The 19,343-nt window shown below is 53.1% G+C and overlaps 3 protein-coding genes across 3 annotated transcripts; 2 read left to right on the top strand and 1 right to left on the bottom strand.

Moving 5' to 3' along the window:
• The first annotated feature begins 68 nt into the window (after window positions 1-68).
• Window positions 69-7,508, top strand: QC764_107610 (uncharacterized protein). Its single transcript, XM_062942017.1, has 4 exons — window positions 69-768; window positions 824-5,458; window positions 5,511-6,656; window positions 6,749-7,508. Exons 1-4 carry the CDS (start codon window positions 505-507, stop codon window positions 6,863-6,865), a joined length of 6,162 nt encoding a protein of 2,053 aa, XP_062804937.1. The 5' UTR covers window positions 69-504; the 3' UTR covers window positions 6,866-7,508.
• A 266-nt stretch (window positions 7,509-7,774) lies between these two features.
• On the bottom strand, window positions 7,775-12,442 carry QC764_107605 (uncharacterized protein). Its single transcript, XM_062942016.1, has 4 exons — window positions 12,170-12,442; window positions 11,514-12,116; window positions 7,903-11,459; window positions 7,775-7,841 (listed from the first exon to the last, which is right to left on the bottom strand). Exons 2-3 carry the CDS (start codon window positions 11,653-11,655, stop codon window positions 11,125-11,127), a joined length of 477 nt encoding a protein of 158 aa, XP_062804936.1. The 5' UTR covers window positions 11,656-12,116; window positions 12,170-12,442; the 3' UTR covers window positions 7,775-7,841; window positions 7,903-11,124.
• A 3,025-nt stretch (window positions 12,443-15,467) lies between these two features.
• On the top strand, window positions 15,468-18,214 carry QC764_107600 (uncharacterized protein). The gene is made up of 6 exons (XM_062942015.1): window positions 15,468-16,564; window positions 16,671-16,725; window positions 16,794-16,873; window positions 16,939-17,201; window positions 17,270-17,561; window positions 17,623-18,214. Exons 1-6 carry the CDS (start codon window positions 16,116-16,118, stop codon window positions 17,888-17,890), a joined length of 1,407 nt encoding a protein of 468 aa, XP_062804935.1. The 5' UTR covers window positions 15,468-16,115; the 3' UTR covers window positions 17,891-18,214.
• Window positions 18,215-19,343: the final 1,129 nt, after the last annotated feature.

Raw genomic sequence — 19,343 nt, 5'->3', positions numbered from 1 at the left:
GTAGAGGACATCTACAGGGGGTCCGGGTAGAAGAGAAACCTTACCGATAGCCTGGGTAATTCCAAGACTTTCTTGTCATCCACCAACGCCCCTCCAACTTCCCTCAAGCTGACATCGCGAGGCAGCTTGTCCCTGTTGCTTATGTACCAACTGCAACACTGCAACACTGCAACACTGCAACACTGCAACACATTCTTCTCAAAAGAGAAAAAAGAAAGTAAAGTTTGCCAAAGTGCCCAGGATGGATGGGTATGACCATCTCGCATCAAGGAGAGCAGGAGAAAAAGGGCTCGCACTCGGACGATGGCACAGGATATGAGCATATATGTGTCGTCCCGTCTCTGTCGTCTCATTGATATTCCATAGGCCGCTGCCCGAAAGGCGCCGTAATTGCACAGATGTTCTGAGGAACAAGTACGGATAGCGCACTGACTCTTGTAGCTGGCTAGCAGAGCGGCTAGGGTTCGGTGCAGTGAAGCGTTTGCCCCGTACTTTTTTGCTCTTATGGAGGTGGATCCCGGACCTGGTGTTGATGAAGGTGTTTCGTTCGCCCAGGGCTGTCCCCGGTCGCTTGTGCAGACAGCCAATCCTCGCGCTCGCCAGCACATCAACCTCGACGAGCCCCGACATCTTCTCTCTCTGCCGCCTCCCCACCCCCAGTCACTTACCAGTGTCCAGTTGCCCAGTTATGGACGATGGATCTCGATGATCATTGAATTCCGCACAGCCAGTCGCGGACGGAGCGTTTGCATGCACGCCGTCCACGACGTAACCTTACGGACCTCCACCACTGGCCAAACGACCTGAGAGTGATGGGAGCGAGACCATGGACGATGGCAGTCTTGGAGAGGAGGCGCCTGCTTCGCGCCCCGGCCAGCTCTTCGACCATCACCATCACCACCATAATCCCCAGCATCACCAGCAGCTTTTCGAATACCAACAACAGCACCACACCCAGCACCACCACTCCCACGACCCCTACGACCCTTATGAACACCACTTCCACCCCGGCGCCGATCTCGACCGAGACCTAGACCCTAGACCCGGCGGCCAAATACCCCCCCTCGCCTCGCATGCCGCAGCCTCGAACCTCCAGGCGTTTGCTGCCAGTTCCTCTCTGGACGACTCGCTAGATCCCGACGACTTTTACCGTAGCTACCAAGGTGCGCAGCAGCCCAGGAATGAGTCCCCGCAAACCGTAGATCTCATGGCCCAGGCCTCGTCCAGTTCTCGACAGACGCCCTCTACGCGCTCCAACGGCAACGGAACGGCATCAAGGCCATCGGGGCTCCCCACGAACCGCAATGCTCTTCGACCGAGTCAGCGTGCCGTGTCGAACCCCGTCGACGACCGTTCGTCCAAAGCAGCCAACAGTTTTCCCACGAGTGTGAAAGAGATGAAAAAGAAGTTTGACCAGACCGCCACACAGCCCGGGGCAGCGGCTCGAAAGCCACTGCCCAGGTCATCCAGCAGCACCAATGGAAGGGCCACTGGCACGGGGAGCAATTCGTCAACATATGGTTCCAGCAGAGGGACATCTAGTGTTCGGGGAACATCTGTCACTCGGGGAACACAACGACCGACCGAAGATCAGCAGTCATTTGCGAGCAGGATCAGTCGACCTCGTACGGCAACGTCGTCACATCCACAGCCATCCAAGCAAAACAACCATGCCTCACCGAGGATTCCTGCAGTGCCCAAAGGACCGGAACCAGGCCTCTCCCGCCAGCCCGGCCTCTTGTTTGGCGAGATACTGCCTGAACACAACGACTCGGCCACAGTCGGCTTTGGGATCGAAAATGCCCGGCCACGGAGGACGTCCGAGTCTAGTATTCATCATTCAAGGTTACAGATGCGCAGTTTATCAGATGCAGACATCGAGCCTCCGTCACCCACCGACTGGTACCGCGGCGCCGCGCCAAACGACCAGCAGGCCTCCGATCATCCAAGCGTCAACACGAGTATCCCCAAAAACCATAACCGAGCTCAGAGCGACTTTGCTGGATCCAAGTTGGGAATGAGGCGTCAGTTTCCCAATGAATCCGCTGTGGCCTCACCGATATCACCGACCTCGCCGACCTCCCCAACCTCCCGTCTCCCTATCATGGTGAAGAAGATCAGTAACCAGAGTGACAGTCCCGCCTCAACTCGTTCGAACTCCCCTTCGCTCAAGTACGCAGCTGCCAGCGGGAGAACATCTCGGCAGCATGTACCATCCAGCCGGTCGAGGACGCCGACGACCAGTGCAACGGTTTCAACACCTCAGATCAAAACACCAACAGCTCGCAAGGGCCCACCCTCGAGCATAACCACGACAGGCAGCCGGCTGAATGCCCATGTTGCTGTCACTCCTCCGAAATTGTCACCTAGTCTTCGTAGCTCGCGGCCACGGCAGTCTGTGGCGACGGCCACCACAGCAGCATCCAGAATGCGAGCCGTAGAACGGGAACGAGGTTCGTCACCCCAGAGACAACCTTTGAGACCCACTCCAAAAGCAGAAGGATCTGGCACACGGAGGCGCAAACTCTCTGTCGGGCCCATTGACTTTGCACAGCGCCGTGAGACTATCAAACTTGCCTACAGCAAGTCCATCAGAGACAGCCAGGCCAAGGAAGCGAGACAGGCTGCTGCTGACAAGAGGAAAAGGGAGCTGGAGGTGGTGGCCAAGATCAAATTGGAAGCAGAAGCGGCCACGATGGCTGCCGTCGCCAATGCCAATGCCGCCGCTGCCGCTGCCGCCATAAGGCCAGCCCGATCGACTGACAACTTGAGGTTTGTGGAGATTGGTATCGAGAAAGAGACACCATCGTCGCATTTGCAACCGCCGGTTGGAGACTCCCCAGCGCCACCAGTGCCTGCAACACCAGCTCCACCGGCCCCGTTGGAACCCCTGAGGTTGGAAATACCAGGCAGCTTCCCCAATGTTGGGTCATCTCATCTGGAACCAGAGGAAGAACCCATGTCTGCTTGCTCAGCTAGCACTGCAACGACCGAGTTCGAAATTGATGACCAGCCTGAACCAGAAAGGCCAGAAAACACAGCTGCCATAGATGAAGCTTTGGGCATGACAATGCTTGGCCTCACGCAAGTCACCTTTGTGCCAGAAAGCTTTCAACATGAAACCTCTAGCCCGCCGGCCGAGCAGGCCGTGGTTCCAGTATTACCCAAGAAGGCGTCTTATCAATCTCCATTTGATGAGGATGAGGAGGTCGATGACGACAGTGTATCCATAAAAATTTCGCTTGACACGTCCACGGAGCCCCAGATGTCTCCCCAGCTAACACCAACCCGCACTGACTTTCAGCCGGAGCCTACCTCCACTGCCGCACCGAGCCAGGACGAAGACGATGAGTACGTGCCCCGACCGTACACATTTACCTCGGACAACTACGAAACAACAGTCACGATTCTCGGCCCAGAAAATGATTTCCGGCCGTTGCACCACAACCCGCCTCGTGTTGCCATGCCGGCAGCAGATCTGCCACGACAGGATGAACGACAGACGGCCAGCAATGTGACGATTGAGGCACCGGAAACTTCGCATTTGGAGGATGTGGTGCGGTTTGAGGAGCCCAGAATTGTGCTGGACAAGCTGGATCGGCTGGAAGACTTTTATGTCGGACCGCGTTTGAGTGACAATGTGGCATCGTTGCGTGATTCAACATGTACATCGTCAGATTCTGGAACTCCTTTTGACACGCAGCCACCACTGGCAGAGTACGAAAAGACACCAAACACATTGCACAGTTTGACTGTCCCCTCGCTGCTGGCACCTGGGAATCGTCTCAGTCAGAATTCTGCCTGGACCGACTTTTCCTTTGGAAGCGACGACCATAATGCCGGCCTGCAAAGCACGCATTCTCAGCAGTCTCTTGGATACGAAAGCCAAAAATCTGGTTTGGAAGAGTTTCGATCTCACAGCCCGGACAAGTCACCGCTGGATAGGTTCGGTGCTGCTACTCCGCCCATGTTGGCCGAACGGCAGCGTAGCAGTTACCAACTCTCTGCCCATGAAAAGGGAACGGACCGTGTCACTGAAGAAGAAGAGTGCCAAACAGAAGAGCGCGACGAGGATGTGCCGCAGCCGCAGGAAGAACATGTGGCTGCGCGTCCACAGCGGCAGCCACCGCCTCCTCCGTCCTTTGAGTTTGTGGACGATGATCGAGAGACGTCTGTGTACGGGCAAGAAACTAGGCCAACAAGCTTCCTGCATCCTCAGCAAGAGTCGCGGCCACAGTCCGAAGTTCTATCACCCGATTCTGGATCGCAAGTCACTTTTGAAACACTCGATCGGTCCAATATTTCGGTTAATGACAGCGAGACGCTCACCGAGTCTGTTGTTGAGAGGCCATCACTATCGGCTGAAGCGCAGGAGGAGCAAAAGAGGCTGCGCCAGCGTCAATTGGTTATACGGGAACTGATTGATACCGAGGATGCGTTTGTCAGAGACATGAGCGTAGTTGAGGAAATCTACAAGGGGACTGCCGAAGCCTGTCCCAACCTGGACAGCAAGACGATCAAGTTGATCTTTAGGAACACGGATGAAATCATTGCTTTTCATGCCGCGTTCGTTGCCGAGTTCAAGGAAGGAGCATCTACGGTGTACACTCCCAAGGCCCGACGGTCACCTATTCTCACCCCTTCGGCTGCCCCGTCGATCAAGGACTCCGATTCAGCTACCTTGAACTCTGTTACTTCTTCTGCAAAACCTGAGCTGGACGATGAGAAGGACCGCCTCACATCTATTGGGCCGGTGTTCTCAAAGAGCATCGAACAGTTAAAGGCTGTGCACGAGGTGTATTTGCGATCCAGTGACCAGTCGTCCAAACGCCTCGTCCAGATTCAGGAAGACGAGGGTGTCATGCTCTGGCTCAATGAGTGTAATGAGGTCGCCAAGGAGCTGACTTCTGCCTGGAATTTGGACTCGCTGTTGGTGAAGCCCATGCAGCGCATCACAAAATACCCAGACATTATCACACATCTGCTCAAATATACGCCGGCAGATCATCCGGACAGGGAACCATTGGTTGCTGCGCGGTCGGCCGTCATCGACGCCATTGACGAGATCAACAAGTCCAAGAAGAATTATGAGCTGGTTGGACAAATCGTCAGCAATAGGAAGCGCAAGGATTCGGATGTCCGCGGCATTGCCAGGGCTTTTGGAAAACGGGTTGACAAACTCCAGGCGACCAGTCCGAAAACGGCAGAGGACGAGGATTACAAGAAGCTGCAGCAGCAGTTTGGTGATGATTACCTCCGTCTCCAGGTGGTTCTGAGAGATGTTGAGTATTACACGAGGAACGTGTCGACCTATGTGCACGAATTCCTTCAGTATCTCTCGTCCATGGAGCTGGTGATGCGACTGCAGCCGTCTAGAGACTATGCTCACATCGAAAGTAAATGGGTTCAGTTCAATGTCTCGATGAGAGACATTGAGAAGATTGCGTTGGAGCGACATGTGAGTTGCCCGCCCCCGAATTCAAGTTCTTGTAGTTGCTAACGCCCAAAAGCTTTCTGATGTCCGCAAACACGTCATTGAACCCTTTGAGCAGGTCATCAAGTGCTACGGCAACCCTGGTCTGGCCATGAAGAAAAGAGCCAAACGCCGCCTGGACTATGAGAAGTTTGCCCAGCTCAAGGCCAACGGGAAGAAGGTGGACAAGCAGTTGACAGAGCTCGTGGAGCAGTATGAGGCTCTGAATGAGACGCTGAAAAAGGAGCTGCCCAAGCTTTCTGCCATGACTGCCAGGATTGGCAATATCTGTCTTGGCAAGTTCATCAGCATCCAAACAGCCTGGTATAAGATGTGGCAGGACAAAGTCAAAGCACCTCTCCAAGATGCGAGCCATGTTCCTGAAGTGTCGGAGATTGTGTCGGGCTTCCAGCGAGAGTTTGCGCTGCAAGAAGAGAGGGCCATGTTGCTCGCCATCTTGAATCCTACGCTGAGACCTAGGTTTTCTCACTCGACAACCGACGGCGGCGATAGCTCTTCGCTGCTTTCGAGAACAAAGTCTCGGCCGAGTGACCTCCAGCCAACTCGTTCCAGGGGATTGTCCATCAACAGTGAACACGCCCCTACACTGCCAACTCCGGACTTTGTGAGACGTAACAGTGGCCAGTTCAGTCTCTCGCCAGCAAGTAGTGCGCTCCCCAGCCCAGCTCATTACTACCGAGACTATTACTCCGGTATCAATGGCAGCCATGCCCGGGTGAGCTCCAACTCACCAATCACTTCTGACCCCAACTCAAGGTCAGCTGTCGGCCTATCGATGCGTCCAGGCACGGGACGTAGCTTTGACTCGAACAGTCTTCCAAGGCAGAGCACAGAGTCGACTGTTATGACCTCGGCCATGGCAGGAGGAGGGCCAAGCAGGCGGGGTTCAAACTCGACCTACAACAGCTCGGCTTACCCTGGACCGGGTAATAATACCGGGGACACACGGCGGTTGTCGGGTTTGTTCCACTCCGCGCTGCCACCGGACGACGCAGAGGAGTTTTACCCCCCACAGGTGATGTCACGGGCATCTAGCACGCAGCGGAGCAGGGACGACAGCGGGTATAGAGTGCTCTGGCTGGCGGCTTCGCTGTTTGAGTTTCACATTGAGACGTCGAAGATGGAGGCAGGGTACCCTTATTTGACGTACCAGGCTGGCGAAGTAAGTTTTTTTCTTTTTTTTTTCTCGTTTCCACCTTTTCTGGCGTTTCGGCGGCCAGATGAACACAATGCTGACCAGGTGGTTTTGGTTAGATCTTTGATGTCATTGCCGAAAAAGGTGAACTCTGGCTTGCGAGGAATCAAGACGACCCCCGGGGGACGGTGGGATGGATCTGGTCGAAGCATTTTGCCAAGTTGGCAGATTCTTGATTTCTTTGTGTCTGTTTTGACTGATAAACCATTTCATATCTGTCTGATTATTATACCTCTACGAGACCACGTGGGCTTGAGGTTACAGATCACACTCTCACGCACATTGCAAGATTATCTTTTTTTTCTTTGTATCAGCAACATTCACACACACGCACACTACAAAAAGGGCAGGTAAATGGCATGGCGGGTTAGGAGGTGGGGAAAGGGGGAAGAGGAGCAAATTTGTGAGCATGGCGTTGAATCTTTTTTTATTTGTTTTCGAGGTGATTTTTTGTTGTATTTTCAGAAGGAAGGTATGGTGGGGGTTTGGGGGAAGGGTTTGGTGGCGGCGGCCGCGGTGGTGGTGGTGGTGAGAGTGGAAACAACAATGGACAAAAGTGATATCCCCGGGGAAAAATACTCTTCGAATCTTTCTTTTCTTTCTTTTTCCCTTGTCTTCTTTGGGGGAGGTTTTGGGGTTGGTTGGGGAATGGGGGCGATATTCTTTTGATTTTTTTGTGTTGTGTGTGTGTGGGATGGGAGGGAAGAGATGTTGTGGTGATTTTTGTGAGAAAGAGAGGGGGGGTTTGAGAGACAGTGTAATAACATTTATTTAGGGGTAAGGAGAAAGGAAGAGTAAGAATAAGAGATACAAATGGAGATTACATAACACACATAAAAGCTTTTCACAGGTTGGGCCCGAGTGATATTGTGATTTTGCGTTGAATGTTCATCACGGAGGGCTGAAGTTTTGGCTAGATGAGGGATGAGGAAGGGGGTGGGCTGGAAGACAACTTGAGTTGCTGAAGTTGGAGGGAAATTACTGGCACTTTTTGATTTCTAGGCCGCCTTCTTAGTGTCTTGGTTTCATTACACATCTATCTCTGTTTTCGATTACGAGAACTTACCATTGTTGGGTTTTCCTGTGTTTTCTGTGAGACCAGGCGGCCACTGTCCAAGTCAAAAGAAAGCCCACGTCAAACCCTTTGAAGAGCTGTTTGTGATACACAGCCAAGTCAACCAAGTCCACTCAAGTAACCAAGTATATCACTTACCCCCTCCCCTACCATCCCTCTTCCGCCATGGACACACGCCCACCCGATCCGTATATCTCATTGCGTCACCACCACCCCCCTCACCCTAGCAAGAGATCAGTCTGGCCGTGTCGTTGTTGTTACCGTCGATGACGCCTGTTTTGGTTCTTGTTTTCCCCGTCATATCCTCCTCAAATAGCCATCGAGTTAGTTACCCAATCTGTCTTTAGCCTTGTGCCCGAGTGTCTGTGTCCAACCCTTTCGGATAGTGGCGGTCTCGAAATGGTTTCCCCTACCTCGGTATTCTCGGGTTTCATGACGAGGCCGGTTATGGATGAAGTAGGTAGGTGACGGATTTGACATCGTCATAGCTGAGGTGGAGCGGTATGAGGAGAGAGATCATAGCCACCGGTGGCCGCAAGAGAACGACGTTGAGGACAGGGCTTGGGTGGGGGGTCTGTGGTTTTGTTTCTGGTTGTTCGTGATCGTGGTTTCGTGCGTGTGTTATTCTACCAGAAGCTAGGTATTGTTGGGTGGTTGAGTGGGTGGTAGTGTTTCGATCGATGATGGACTTGGCCGGAACTCAACAAGAAGTGGGTGGTGATGACAGAACTCTTGTTTCGAGAAGTCTGACCGTGGTGCCGTGAAGGGAAGATCCGGTTGAAGGGAACGCTGAACACAGACAGCAGGATGGTTATCAGGTTACTCATCTAAACAGAGTAGACTGTGGTATCGCCAAAGTTGACCTGCCTCAGGTTCGGCCTCGGGCTCGGTGTGCCATCTTCCAGACTCGGCTCTGAGGTGGGCCGATTCGTTTGCGTTATGCCCATCCTCCTGTTTCGGTTCGTGACAAAAAGGCCGTGTTCTATCGTGCGAAGCTCCGTCGAGCCGAAGGGTATCTAGTCGTCCGCCTTCATCGGCAAGAGAAGAGAGTAGCATTCCGAGTGCTCACTCATAACTCGTTCCCGAGTGAACTGTCCAACAATCAAGAAAGTAGGTAGTCTCCAGTTTCCAGGCGTCGATCGTGGAGTCCCAAAGTGGACCTGCCTCACAGCATATCTCTGTGCGCGATGTCCTAATTCAGGAAATCAGCTCGTCTTATGAGGCTGAAAAGGGAGATCTTCCGAGTACGTGTGTAGTTTGTCGATTTCTAACGGAGCAGCACTACGCGTATGATAATCCCAGCTCGCTAGCTAGGCGACGTGGTACACTTTCACTAAAAAATCCCCGCAAGCCCTCGGTGTAAGTATGTAGTAAAGAAATATAAGTGAATTGTCATCATCAACCCAAACCTGTGTGATCTTCATCAAGGTAAAGTCTAGTCAATGATTGTAAATCGTTCGGCCAGGGGGTGGCACGACCTCAACGCCCCCCATCTTCCCTCACCCAACTTATATGTCGTGACCGCCGACCACCGCACCATCTCTTCGGCGCTCTTTCATGCCGTTCATCATGATCCCCCCCCTCCCCCCCAGGTGATGAAGATCATCAAGCTTCTGGAAGTTCTTTCCCGTCAAACCCAGAGAGTTCGGTTATCGTCGTCGTCCGTGGGGTGTAAGCATCTGTGCGTTCAGCCTGGGCGCGCAGCATTGCGTTAATGCAGATCAGATGTAGTTGCTACAAATTCGAAGATCAGTAGCAACGCACGGACTCGGTGGATAGCTCAACGGTTTTTTTTTTTCGAAGGAACGTCATGTTTAAGAAAAAGCGAGGAATTTGCCGATTATGGTAAGTTGGTTGGTTATGTGAGAGAGGCTCCATTCGTCCAGGGAAGTCCACCACTAAACAAGCAACGGTGCGATAGCCGAAAATGTAGGAATCATAGACAGTCCCAAAATTCTAGATGTTCTCGGCTAACAAACGATGATAATAATGGCAAAAGCGTGGCCTTAAAAGCTATATAAATAGAGAGGGTTAGGTGAGCCCCGTTCCTTGCAGCTGGCAAAACCAAACGTTGAACTGATAAGGGCGGCTGATATGGTGCAATATCGCCAGATAGGAGGTGAGCCAAACTTTGTCGAGTCTGGGAGACATGTGCCCCAGGGAGCGCCCGCCCCGTTTGCCACGACTCAAAAGAGGTCATGACTTGGGCCAGACGCAGGCGAAGGATTTTCACAACCGTAAACACCCACCCCAACCATCATTGCTTCACCAGTCACCGAGCGTAACCACTGGAGCTGTTTCAACGAATCCATCTTGTTCTCCATGCGGCAGTCACGAGCGAGAAGTGTCTGGGTCAAAACCAACCAAGACCTGCGGGTCGACCCAGAGTCTGAGATCTGTTGGGTGGAAGCCTCCCGCGCTTGTCGGTCTGCCCTCCTCACGACCGTTGCTTCCCAGCCCGGATCGAGCATTTTGGCTCGCTCATCACTTGCTTGGGTCCTCTACCGCATGGTCACCACAGAGGCCTCATCTTCGGGGCAAGCGGTATGATTTTCCCCGCGTTCTAAGCACCCATCCATACCCAGGCCCACCATCTTGAAGCTTCTCCTGTCCACAAAGGGGGTGCTGCTCACTGCGCGTGATCCCACAGACCAGGATGCCTGCTCTCTCCGCCTATGAAAACGGAGGTCGACACACACTGTGTGGCACCAACGTTGAGGGCACCAGGCCACTTTACTGTCTGCTATTGCTGTCTGATCTTATAGCTGTCGTGGTCGGATGAGCCTGAGCTGGTCAGTAGGCTTGTGTGGCCGGTCAGTCAGCGGTTGCACCGCGAAATGGGATCGCCATTGGACAAGATGCTTCTCCACCGGCCTCAAGAACCAGAGAATCGCCATCCTGGTACCGAATCCGGCCCCATTCAGAGCAACCAAGTCCCGAAGACGACTTCCTCTTTGGCCAAGGCACCTCTGCAGTGTCCTGCTAGTGAGAAACAAAAGAGCAGAGTGGCAAATGGGGCGTGGGCTCCATGAGGAGGGGTCCTCTTATCAAGACAGGGTTGTCGTTCTGCTCAAGGGCGAGAGTGACAAGAGGGCAATAAGCCAGCTGGGCGGGGATCACCAAAGCCCGTGACACTTTGTTCGTTGAACCCCCCAGAACGCTTCCATAAGGCCTTCCCACACCCGACATCCCACGTTGTGGAGCTGAGCGAGGAGTAACACAAGGCAGCTACCCTCAAAGCAATGGGGACATGGATACCTTGATAAAATCCGCGGCACGATGGGGTGTTTGTCGTTGGCATTTACCATGACCCAAATAATGGGAAGCGGGAAGCGGGAAGAGACGAAAGTGAATGATAAATTATAGAAACAAGATACTTGCCGTGTCCCTACACCGCTCGATGAACTGTATAGGCTGAAGAGGGTAGGCTCCTGAACATACGCCCAAATCCTGCTCACTGGGGGCCACGCCTTGGGGGCTAGAACTCAGTTTGCCAAAGCTTGCTCGTGACCAGCAGTGCGTTGAACATCCATGTGGTCCATGATGTGTGACAGGTGTCCGTGAAGGGGTAGAGGTGTGCCTGGATAAGAACTTCGGGATAAATGAGGGCCACAGAAGCACTGCGAGTCGGTGCCCAGATTGGCAGGCAGGAACCGAGTGGGTTATCTGGGATGGGCTTACAAGCCAGACACTATCTAGCAGACGGGTCAGTGAGGGCTTGTGAGACGGCACGAGGTGGAGTTGCTCACCCAGTAATCCAAATGAAACCAAGAGGAGGTAAACACGTACTGGTATCGATTGACTGCTGGCTGACTGCAGATCGGAAGCCGTATGTATGTATGTAGGTATGTAGGTATGTAGGTATGTATTGCACAGTACATATCTGCGCATTACTCGAGCCGGCAAACAGGGATGTCGACCCTCTCGCGCCTAAACTGGATTCTCATCAATGCAGCGGGGGCGCGAGTTGACGCTCGCTTTTTGCAGAGGGAGAGAGACGTAGCTTTGAGGATCTGACCATGGCTCTCGACGATGTTCCCAGGTTGTGCGGGGGACAGAAAATCTCGGATCACCGCGACATATCCGGGCCTGATGAATGTCAATGTGTTACCCGGTGCCGCAAGAGCGGGTTCTGGCGTCGGTTGAGTGATGTCGCATAAATGCGCATGGAAAGGGAGTTCCCGGACTGTTTGAAGTGCACGGATCTGGAACCTTTGGAAGCTTTCGATTTTCCCTCAGTGTACCATGCCAAGGCCCAACGTCTCTCTCGTCAGCTAACGTCAAACCCGGAGAGCGCGGGTATCGAAGATGATGAAGTGAAGGGTCTGAGTTTGCGTTGCGGTAGCAGATGTCTTTGGTGGTTGTCAACAGTCATGGTAAAGGGTGTGTCGAAGGCTTGGCATACAAGACAAATGTCATTGGTTGGTAGAAATCGGTGTTTCCAAGCAAAAGCCATGAACAAAAAGTCCTAGGGACTATCTCAAGGGTCAACATCTTGGAGTGAATACAAGGTATTGGGGAGCATGAATTAGGCTGGGCACCCGTAGCCGCGGAGGATGCTATGCTCCATGGCTCCCTACGTTGTGGATTGAAGATATGCAAGCGCTCGCTTGAAATCTCAAGATATTGATGGTGGCTGAGTAGTCGGCTCGTCGTTAACCGTCCCCTTGGGCGTGGACTACCACGAGTGATGGATCCTGACATGTGCTTGGCCGTCCTCCTAATGTCTTCTGCCGCATGCAGGGATGCTTGCATGCAAGTCGTGTGTGGCACCCGAGATGTCGGCGCATCTGACGATATTTCTTGTTCCTGTCTGTACTTTGTTTTCCATGGCGTCTGTGGCTCGGTGGGCGAGGCCGTCTTCAGCTGTCAGTTCCATCCATCCCACGCGGTCGGGTGACGGGCAGGCGAGACGAGTGATTTGTAAAAAGACAATACAAGGTTGCATGACGCACGCTTCGACTGCAGGTGCACCGGTGCTTTGCTGGCGATCCGGGACTTCAGACGACCGCTTTTGGCTTCTTGTAACTGTCGAGTTTACCGTTTGTGGCCGTTACGGCCCTCCTTTGGGTTCTTTGCTTGGGGGATCTCCAAACCTGATGATTCTTGGCACCGGAAGGCGCCATACGATGTGCTTAGCGTGCCCTGGCACCGCTGTCGTTGCGGCGCTGTGCAGCCGCCTGTCAGTGACTGTCTGAGTGACCCCCGCCTGGCGCCACACAGACACCTCATCCATCCACATTTTGTCGATGGAGACAGTGTGCAACGGCACTGTGTTGGAATGCTTCCTTTGACAAGCGAATATTTATTACCCCAATTTTGGAACTTGTAGAGTGCCTGGCACACTTCTCGGGACGCCCCTCGTCACCTACCGCCGTCGTGATGGTGTGAACAGGCAGTGAGATGGTAGACCGTCGCCTTAAAGTTCGAATTCCGCGCCGCGGCTAGAATCAAGGATAGGAAGATGTGCAATATAGGTCTGGTGGAGGGACTCTTCTAGACCTGCCGTCTCTGTCACGGTGAGCAGAGGAACTTTGGCCCTAGTCACGCGAGATGCTCTCCAGCATACGATATAATTACGGCCAGTGCTATTCTTGGAAAATAGCGGGCCGTTGACGGTCGCCTTCTGGGGATCGAGAGCTGATCTCTCTTCCCTGGCAGCCCGAACCAAGATGTCTAGATGAGGGGGCCCAATATCGAGGACGACCCGACCAGGTAGCTGATAGATTGTATGTTGGACTCAACTCTGGCAGCTGCGGGGGGTCCTGCGGCGATTACGGAGCAGCAGCTCGAAATATGTGCGCTTGCAGACAGGTCCAAGTGGTTGTCAAACTTTCTCTGATTGGATGGAAGGAAGCTATGAACCTTTATGTCGCACGAATTATAGCCTCATAGAACAAGGATTCATGGTTGAAGGAGGTGGTCACACTCATCTTTCTCGCGACCGCGTCTGCGCGGTTCCTCGACGAGGCGGCTCGATTTGCTTGAGAAGTGAGATTGCGAGAGAGTTCGTCTTCATCATCGAATAGGAACGCCGCCAGCTTTCCGTGGGATTACGCCGCTCTTGTACACTCACGAACCCCTCACGAGGCACACACACCCCCAGCATAGTGCGTTGCTTCTCCAAGTGGTGATGAAAGAGGTGAGGGGAACTGGTGGCAGCACCCGAGGCATCCGTCAGCAGCGGAACCCGGCCGAGGGGCATGAGAATAGCTATGAGGACCTGCCTCTGCTGGACGTGGATAGATGAAGCTGTCAGGGATGTCAGCGGGAGCTTAATTGCAATTTAGACCAACACCATCTTGTGACTGGCAACCGACAGTGTGGGATTGCCCACCTGCCCCCGTGGAGCCATATACCGGATTCTGAGCAGCCAATGGGACGGCAAGGCCAGCTTTATGTTGCTGTACCGGTGAGGAAGCTGGTTAGAAGCCCACCTCGGAGCCAGGTTGAGTATCGCGCATTACTTGTCGCAGCCTGTGCATAATCGCAGTGTTGAGATTCTTGGGAAACGACATTGAGTCGTGATGTCTGCTAGTCTTGTCGTCGTCAGCCCTACGGTATCAGATTCAGCAGTGCCGCCATAACCCCACTTTCTTCCCACTTCTAGGTTCAAGGTCTGTTAAGCTGACGACTCGAGACAATCACACTCTCATCCAAAGCTGGGTGATTAGGGCTCAAACCTGGAGAAAAAAAGAGCAGAACTGGACAAATAACGGCACAGTGTCAACACCTGAGGGATGATTCCGACATGCGGGTGTCCAGATGGCAGCCGCGACTGCACAGCAACTCCAAGCTGCGACCTTGAGGTGGCCTCGAGGTACCTCTCATTACCTCAACCCCACCCGTGAAGCTGGTTGAGCGAACAGAACCCCGGTAAAGCTCGCTGGGACACACTGGGGACCCCCCCAGTCCTTTTCCCGCACCCGCTGTGCACGACACACAGACACCGTGCCGAAGGTGGGTGGCCATGCCGGCTTCTGTGGTTGTGTCCTGGGTTCTGCGCACTGTCTTTGAGAGGTACCTGATGTACCTCCAACTTCTCCAGCTCGACCCGACCGGGCTCACGGCATCAGGAGGTCTGTGAGTGTATTCCGGCCTTCCTGGTGTCTGATGATCTCTCTCCTCGGCCATCGAAAGTTTCCAAGAAGGTAGGCTTGCAAGGGAACGGAACCTCACTCACAAAGAACCAAGGATGACGACAGTGCGCCGTCTGTGCCAGCTCAATACCAACAACTCGGGCGAGTCAAAACTATCTCCGAGTTCCATAGCATTCACTTGGAGAACGTTGCAGACCAGGTTTGCGTCTTGCAGGGTCGAGACACAAACTTGAATGGAAGGGCCCTTGTGACGGCAGTGATGCAACTGTGAGGGAAGAAGCGATATTGAGAGCATGTTGAAGAGTCAGTCCCTTAACTTGCGGCTGAAATAATTTTGCGCCAAGGAAAGGGACTAAACACCGTGATGATCGGGTCTCTCCTGTAGAAACCGAGGACGAGGTCTATCATATCACACCAGGACCTCTTGAAAGAAGGTACCGGATCAGTACAAGACGCCCAGTGCGGAAAGGGGAGAAGTGTGAAGGTCCAGGGTGGTGGAGACCTTTTCTTACACCCCCGGGCCGCCTCTTGAGCTCCAGGGCTCTAGTTTTGTAAGTAGCTTTAAGCCCCGGGGTAATGCCCAGCTTGCCGGCCCCAGCTCCCCCGGCCACCCACCGTCTTTTGTCCGTCCAAATCATAATCTCCACACCACTCGATCTCGGACGGGCCCCCATGCATTTGACAGCACCCAGCTACCCAGCTTGACGCAAGACTCTCGCATCAAGAGCTCTTCTACTGTTTCACTTTGGCTGGAAAAGACTCTGCCGGGGTGTGAGGGAGCTTACCGCTACTGACTGACATATGTATATAAGTCCAAAGACGCCGCCCTCGAGCTGTCACCTTGGTCGCCACCAGAACCCAGCAAGAAAGCAATCAAGTTGAACACATCACCGAACCCGTGGCAGTGAGTGCAGCCAGCACGGTACCTGAAGCTCCATCTTCAGCCAGAGGGCAACCTAGCTAGGTTTTGCGAAGCAACACAACCTCACCAGACAGGAACCTTGTCCACGCCGCATTCAGACCCCAGTCGCACAGCCCGCCCCTCATACGGGACCGCGACTTGCCCGCCGCGCCCACTTTTGTCTCCGCGCTGCGCTGCGCTGCACCGAGCTACGACCTCCCACCACCACCACCAACAAAGCAGAACAGCAGAACGCACACACACACTGTCCATAATTTTGTTGGAAGCTTTTTGGCCTGAGTGTCGAGGACAGTGAGGCGAAGACGGATATTGTAAAAATCTGGGAAAAGATGAATCAACCACCCTACCCCCCCAACATGCATCAGCATCCATCTCAACACCCGCATCAGCATCCGCACCCGCATCAGCAACAACATCCCCATCAACACCAGCAACCACACCCACTTTCTCACCAGCACCAGCACCAGCACCAGCACCCGCAGCACCAAAGCCCTTACTCCACCGAGATGCACCCACCTCCGCACCCTGTGTCATCCTACCCGCCTCATCAGATTCAGCCGCTCCCATCTATGCCTCCTCCATCCTTCCAGGACGGTCTAGTTCAGGCACAGGCAGCCCAGGCGCAAGGAGCTCCGCCGCCCGGCCCGGCGAGTGAAGCCAGTCCTCAGTCAGGCTCGGGGGGCCAGGAACGTCCGCCACTGACGGCCGAGCAGCTGGAGGAGATCAGGAAGAACCTGATTCCCTTCTCTTCCCGAGACGCCCAGGGCAGGAAATACACGTAAGTCGTCATCTTGTTTGCCAGGTCCTTTTTTGCTTCATGCTGTGTTGGGGTGAACTGTCTTCCGGTCTGGTGGGTAGGAGAATACTAATCCGACCTGCGACAGCCTCGATGTTGTGCAACAGCCACAACGTGCACGAATGTGTGGTTTTGGAGACAAGGTATGCTTGTGTTGTTGGACTACATCCCCCCTTCGCGATTGGCATGACGGCTCATTGAATCTGAACAGGACCGCCGTCCCATCACCCCTCCACCCTGTGTACGACTGATTGTGACGGACGAGAACACGGGCAAAGAAATTGATTGCAAGTGAGTTACCGTCGTCTTGCCCAGAACCTTGTCAGACTTTTGAAGTGCTTATGTGTGGATGATAGCGAGATCGAGTATGGCATGTATGTCCTGAATGTGGACTTGTGGGACGAACATGCGCTCAAGGAGGTCAATCTTGTTCGGCACACGACAGCTTCACCTTCCATCTCTTCGACTTCGCCAGCTTCCTATGCTCAGATGGAATCAACACCGGCATACTCAAACATTCTGCCCTCCAACATCCCGCCGAGGGATGTGGGATACGGGCAGGTGTACCCACCCCCCGGACAAGCCGTCAGTCCTTATGGGATGCAACCAGCATACGGAGGTGCGTGATCATCCACAAGACTTGTTGATGCATTTTAAAGTGTTCTTTCTGCTGACTCGAGACCACAGCCGGCTTTGTTGGCGCTCCCAACAGCGCTTATGGACAGGCCCCCTATTTCAGAGACTACCCCCAGGAAGTGGGCATGTCGTATGGATATGGGCCCCCACGCGTCTTCGAACCGTCCTATGGCATCGGAGGACAGCGCATGTCTATCGGCGGAACCGCGCCATCAGGCATGTTTACGAGAAATCTTATTGGGAGCCTGGCCGCCAGTGCCTTCCGTCTCAACGACCCAGATGATAAGATTGGCATCTGGTTTGTGCTTCAGGACTTGAGTGTGAGGACAGAGGGCTGCTTCCGGTGGGTTGGACTATTCCGTTAATCTCGGAAGCCTTATCATACTAACACCTCTCGACCATAGTCTTCGGTTCTCCTTTGTCAACGTCGGAATTCCCATGTCGAACCCCGGATCTGGCGCCAACGGCGTCGTCAACCAAGGAAGTGCCCCTGTGCTGGCCGCGGTCTTTTCGGAGGTTTTCCAGGTCTATTCCGCCAAGAAATTTCCCGGTGTTTGCGAGAGCACGCCGCTCAGCAAGTGTTTCGCTACCCAGGGCATCAAGATCCCTATTCGCAAGGATGGGCACGAGAAGAAGGGCAATGCGGATGATGATGATGATTATGGTAACTAGGTGTCCCGGGGCTTGTCTTTCGCGGGAAGTCTAGCTGAGGTTGGAGTTTCTGTGTGTGTATAGAGGAGAGGGCGAGTGAGGAGTAAAGAGTGGTCCGGAAAGAAGGGGACATCATGGGGTTAGGGTGTTGTTGAGTCGGTTGGTGGCGATCTTACGTTCTACTTTTACGGTTTCATGTTTCTGTGCTTTTATTCTCTTCTTTTTGTGCGATAGCGTTCTTCTGTTTTGTTTTTGTGCGAAAAAGTATTATGATTGCAGGCTCAGAGGTGATACCAAATGGATATTTGTTTTTCTCTTGTTGTCATCAGAGGGTAGAGAGAGGGGGTGGATGGGTGGGTGCTTGTGGTGTTGTGTTCTATTTGTCTCGACTGGATGGGGCTCATTTTTCTTGTTTTTTTCACTATCCCCTTTTTCTCGCTGCATGTTGCGACTACCCTAACTATGCTGTTTTATTACGTTGTTATTCTATCACTTTTTTGGATAATCGTAGAGGTTGGGGGAGGGGGCTGGTGGATAAGAGGGGACGTAAGGTAGACTGGTAGATGGATGGCTCGGATGGTACGTGAGGGTGGGAGATCCTGCTGTCGCTGTATATTGTCTCTTGGGTTTATTCTCTGATGAATATTGGCTTTTATGTATGCCACCATGAATGAAAAAAAGTTTGTTTAGATCAGGACAGAACACTCACATCATTTAACACCCCCATGTTCATAGTTGACATGTTTTATGATTTTCTGGCATTTACACCACATCCGCACCTATCACACAACAGTATAATAACCAAGCCAAACATCAACATCAGCCTCATCGCACCACCTACCTTCGGCCCCTACTTTTCTTACAGTAACATATATTGCATTACACCTACCTATCGGCAACCCAGCCGGTCCCGAAACTAACTTAGGTATGTTATTGTTGACCGACCACTCACATCAATCCAGAAAGCAAGCCTTGAAAGTTAGGTGGACAAAAAAGCCACAGCGTCACATACCACTAGAAAAGGCTGAACTGAGAAGCCTGAACCAGCAGGAGTTTTTGGCGTTTCTGATACATTTAATACAGGACGCTGATACGGCAGAATGGCCAGCCCCCTTGTCTTGTCAAAGGCAGAGACTATTCTGACCTTGCATGGGAATACGGGCAGATTTACCTAGAAGAACGGAAACATCCCGTCTCGTTTTTCAATGATATCGTTTGAAGGTGACGTCCATCCATCCATCCACCCCTTCGAGCGGTCCCGTGACCACTTGCTGTTATATTATTGATGGCCAGCAGCAATTCGGGTCTCGGGACGGAACGTCAGGAGACACTCACACACCCACCTTTGAAAGAAACCTGGATTTCTCACCATATGGGTTGGTGGTCAGTAATTGCTTTTTTTTTTCTTCCGCTGGCTACCTACCCAGTGCAGCACCTGTCTACCACAGGGAAAAGTAATCTAAAAGCAATATAC

Source organism: Podospora pseudoanserina, chromosome 1 (genome assembly GCF_035222485.1).
Source record: "Podospora pseudoanserina strain CBS 124.78 chromosome 1, whole genome shotgun sequence".
NCBI lineage: Eukaryota > Fungi > Ascomycota > Sordariomycetes > Sordariales > Podosporaceae > Podospora > Podospora pseudoanserina.
The sequence above is the reverse complement of the archived record's forward strand: the minus strand, read 5'-3'. Positions and strand labels throughout refer to the sequence as shown.